Below are 5,000 nucleotides of genomic sequence, written 5' to 3' on the forward strand. Positions count from 1 at the left end.
GTGAAAAATGTCAAAACATCTCCCCTCCCAGTGTTAAACTATAGCACTCCCTCCCAACCCATAAACTCGACCCTATGAGAGGATGCCAGGTCAGAATCACAGTTCTGAGGGCATGATGAGCAACTGATTCTTTCCTTATCTTGATATATATATATATATATATATATATATATAATATAACAATAGAAAAAAAAGGAAAACAACAGAACAGTTTCTCACATGCCCGACCGGTTTCGACCACTGGTCTTCATCAAGGGCGTTTACTGGTATGTCAAAATGCAACACACCACACACCAACAAAGAAAACAAAAAGGTCAACAAAGCTCATGAAAAAAAGCTCATGTTAAAAACTGCATCCAGGGCATGCAACATGAAAAGAACAGTGTGAAGTGTTGCTTGGGGAATAGGGAAGAGAGGCTGGTGAGTAAAGTAGTCAGAGAGGACCAAGAGAGAGGTCGAGAAAAAAATAGATGGGCAGATAATAGAAGGAGAGGGAAAAAGAAAGAGAGACAGAGAGGGAGAGGGTCAGGGAGGGAGAAGGGACTGTGAGAGAGGAGGAGAGAGAGGGGAAGACAGAGAGAGACACATATATATATATATATTTTTTTTTTTTTTTTTTTTTTTTTTTAATCTGTTCCTTTTTTTCCTAGCCTCAGTTGCATGCAAGTCTGTGGAGTACATAGTTTCATTTTTGTGTTTCTTTTATTTCTTCCTCCTTTTTTCTTTCTATTTTTTTTTTCTTCTGTAGTTTTCTCCCTCATTGGGGCAGAAGTTCAGTCAAACTTCTACCGATTTTAACAAAGTAAGTCTCATTTGTACAATGATGTCATTGTTTATTTACTCTTTGTTTTTATAAACAAAACAGCACCATACTTGATGGGGATATGCACACAAAAAAAAATCTTTAACTCTTTTAGTCCTTTGCCCAAGTGCTGGTCTGGCATCAAACTACTGTTCATTAAAACAGGTTTTCAGGTTCCTGCACATGCATGAAATGGAGTGGAGTGATGGCCTAGAGGTAACTCCGCCTAGGAAGAGAGAGAATCACGACTCAGCCGCCGATATTTTCTCCCCCCTCCGCTAGACCTTGAGTGGTGGTCTAGACACTAGTCAGTCGGATGAGATGATAAACCGAGGTCCTGTGTGCAGCATGCACTTAGCAACACGTAAAAGAACCCATGGTAACAAAGGGTTGTCCCTGGCAAAATTTTGTAGAAAAATCCACTTCGATAGGAAAAACAAATAAAACAGCACGCAGGAAAAAAAATAATAAAAGGGTGGCACTGTAGTGTACCGACGCGCTCTCCCCGGGGAGAGCAGCCCAAATTTCACACAGAGGAATCTGTTGTGATAAAAAGAAAAAAAAATGATACAATTTTGAAGAAAAACAGTATATTTTCTGTGCTTGTTCAGCATCAGTATGGCATGGAAGCTTGCTGAGGCTGTCTGTAAACTCCCCAGGGTTGAATGGGTTAAAAAGCCATCAAGTTTCAAATCAAATTGTTGCAAAACTGACCGAGTTTTATTAAGATTTAACTCTTTCACCACCATTGGCAACTTTAGTTGACTAGACAGTGCACCGCCATTGGTGACTTTAGTTGACTAGACAGTGCACCGCCATTGGTGACTTTAGTTGACTAGACAGTGCACCGCCATTGGTAACTTTAGTTGACTAGACAGTGCACCACCATTGGTGACTTTAGTTGACTAGACAGTGCACCACCATTGGTGACTTTAGTTGACTAGACAGTGCACCGCCATTGGCAACTTTAGTTGACTAGACAGTGCACCGCCATTGGTGACTTTAGTTGACTAGACAGTGCACCGCCATTGGTGACTTTAGTTGACTAGACAGTGCACCGCCATTGGTGACTTTAGTCAACTTCGAGGGGGGTCATGTTGATAAGACCATTTTTCACACTGTAACAAAAGCTTGACAGCTGCAGCCAGTTTCCCCGCCTGTAGAACACTGACTAACCTTTGCTCCCTGACTGAGTTTGAAGCGAACAAGTCCACGTTGTTGTTTCAACATGAACTGAAGCCTGTGACCTCGGAGGTGAAAGAGTTAAATGAGAACGTGGGTAATTTTTTCACCCCACAAGGAGGTAGTGTGAAGATTTTTTTTTCTTTTTTTTTTTCTGCCCCATCATCTGCACCGTTTCAGTGGCATTACTCCCACGCCGCTCATTTAGATTCCCCCATACACAGCCACACCCGGGTTCGTCCGTCGCAGTTCCAGTGTCGGCAGTCCACAGGCAACCATCGATGTTAGGTCGCCAGGAGGCTACTACACACCAGAGAAGACCCTGCACTGCTGCTGAGTCACTTCGGTGGTGTTCAGTGGTGCCTGTTTTGTTTTAACGTACTTAGGACACCGGTAGTGTGAAGATTTAATAACCAACCTTTCAACACTCTCTGGGCAGTGCTGCCGAAGCTGTGCTCCACACCCCCTACCTCCCCCTTCAACTACACGCGTGTCAAGAAGGACAGCCGCACGTCGGAGCACGTGGTGTACGAGTGCGCAGCTGGCTACCGGGCCAACGGCAGTGTGCTGGAGACGCTGTTCCACTGCCGGAACGGAGAGTGGGTGCAAAGAGGTGCCAGCATCCAGTGTGGTGAGTTTCATGCCATGCGATGGATGTCTGGGTGTGCTGGCGGTGGTGTGTGTGTGTGTGTGTGTTTGTTGGTGAGTGTGTGGGGGGCCGGGGGGGGACTGTGTGGGGGTGTACTGTGTGTGTGTGTGTAAATAAGTGTGTGTGTGTGTGCCTGTGTCTGTGTGTGTGTGTGTGTATGCATGTGCATGTGCATGTGTGTGTGTGTGCATGTTTGGAAGCGGGAGTGGGTACCTGGATGTCTGGGTGGTTGTGGGTGCATGTGTGTGTGCGTGCGTGCGTGCTTGCATAGAATACGTGCATGCCTGCTTGCATGCGTGTGCGTGTATGAGTGTGTGTGCACACATGAACAAGTGTGTGTGTGTGTGTGAGTGAGTATGTATGTGCCATGCATCTGAGTGCATGTTTGTTTGTGCATGAAAGTCAAGAATACTTCTTTTTTTAAATTCTGCTTGCATGCATGTGCGTGTATGAGTGTGTGTGCACACATGAACAAGTGTGTGTGTGTGTGTGTGTGTGTGTGTGTGTGAGTGAGTATGTATGTGCCATGCATCTGAATGCATGTTTGTTTATGCATGAAAGTCAAGAATACTTCTTTTTTTTTTAAATTCTGTATATCAAACCCTTTCCCATTACTGTTCCCGGTTATAATGACCACAGTTTTATTCTATAAAACTGTTTGGGGGTTTCTTTTCCCCAAACTCACCATGCCTTTGCTTGGCGGCCTTTTAAAAACCCTCATGTTGATGCAATCATGAATTTTTCTTTGAACTGTTGAATATCAAACCCTTTCCCATCACTGTTCCCTATTATAAACGACCACAGTTGTATTTTTTAAGAACTGTGTTGGGGTTTCTTTTTCCCAAAACTCACCATGCCTTTGCTTGCCATTTCTCTTCTTCTTCTTCATCGTTTGTGGGCTGCATCTCCCATCATGATTCATAGGTAGGCGAGTGGGCTTTTATGTGTATGACCATTTAGGCAGCCATACTCCATTTTCGGGGGTTGCTTGCCATTTAAAAAAACCCCTACCATTATTGGTAAGTTCATGTTGATGCAACCATTATTTCTTTTTTTTTAAATTTTGAAATATTTTCTCGATTAGATTCTTTACATATTTATTTCTTTTTCCATATAAAACTCACCATGACGTCCGCCCTTCTCGCCATGAAATGCAGAACGGATCCCAGGGTGCACCACTCTGCCCACCTACACAGGCACCCACCTGAAGGACGACACCCAGGTCAAATCCGTCTACCTCACCGGCGAGGCGCTGGTGTATGAGTGCGAGGACTCCTTCCGCCCGATGTCTGACAGCGGGGCCAACTTCACCCTCGTGTGCTCTGGCGAGCAGTGGCACGGGCCCGTCCCCCAGTGTGGTGGGTCACAGGGGGGGGGGTGATGGTGTAGCAGGTGGAGTGGTTGGGGGTGGGGAGGGGGGGGGGAGTTGTAGGGGGTGTGTGTGTGAGCTCTGGGTGGTCAAATGATGTCGTGTTGCTTTTAGCCCATGGCCCAGATAAAGCGTCCACTTCAGGGTTGATCACATTGTCAGTTCTTCTGAAAAGTAATGGAGGAGAACACAAAATCAATGTCAAAGAAGTCAGTTAAAACAATGGTTTCAGAAAGGTCAGTTCACTCACGTCTTGTGTAGTCTGTGTATAATTCAAAATGAATTTTAAAATACTGAAAATATCACTAAAAACACCCACTCACCCAAGTATGTTTCAGTCCATGTAAATCTAAATCAAGCGAAGAATACTGAAAGTAACACTAAAAACACCCATTCACCCAGGTATTCTTCAGTCCACATAAAATTCAAATCAAGCTAAAAATACTGAAGATAAAACTAAGAAGACACATTCATCCAGGAACGTTTCAGTCCACGTAAAATTCAAATCAAGCTAAAAATGCTGAAAATAACACTAAAAAGACCCATTCCCCAGATACATTTCAGTCCATATAAAATTTAAATCAAGTTAGAAAAAAACTGAAAAAAGAGAGTCTTGGACAATCTAATCACCTGGCAGTCGGCTGGGTGATGATGATGATGATGATGATGATGATGACGATGATGTGTACTGGGTGGGGGAGGAGAAGGGGTGGTGGTGGTGGTGGTGGTGGTGGTGGTGGGTGAATGTCATGTTTGTGTTGGGGAGAGTGGACTGATTGCATGGGTGGGAGTTTTATGTGCATGTGTGTGTTGGGCGGGGTAGGTGTGTGTGTGTGTGTGTGTGTGTGTGTGTGTGTGCATATAGTGTAGTGCGGAAAGTGCGTGCAAGTGCGTGTGTGTGTGTGTGTGTGTGTAGTGCAGAAAGTGTGAGTGTGTGTGTGTGTGTGTGTGTGCATATATTGTATTCTGGAAAGTGTGTGTGTGTGTGCGTGTGTTTG

General features: G+C 44.6%; 1 protein-coding gene across 1 annotated transcript in view; it reads left to right on the plus strand.

The window, feature by feature from the left end:
* LOC143299720 (uncharacterized) overlaps positions 1 to 5,000 on the plus strand; it is a 47,078-nt gene that overhangs the window by 18,601 nt on the left and 23,477 nt on the right. The window contains exons 6-7 of the mRNA XM_076613097.1: positions 2,424 to 2,615; positions 3,791 to 3,991. Coding sequence (XP_076469212.1) covers positions 2,424 to 2,615; positions 3,791 to 3,991 — 393 coding nt within the window. The remainder of the gene's footprint in view (positions 1 to 2,423; positions 2,616 to 3,790; positions 3,992 to 5,000) is intronic.

Source organism: Babylonia areolata, chromosome 25 (genome assembly GCF_041734735.1).
Source record: "Babylonia areolata isolate BAREFJ2019XMU chromosome 25, ASM4173473v1, whole genome shotgun sequence".
NCBI classification, from domain to species: Eukaryota; Metazoa; Mollusca; class Gastropoda; order Neogastropoda; family Buccinidae; genus Babylonia; species Babylonia areolata.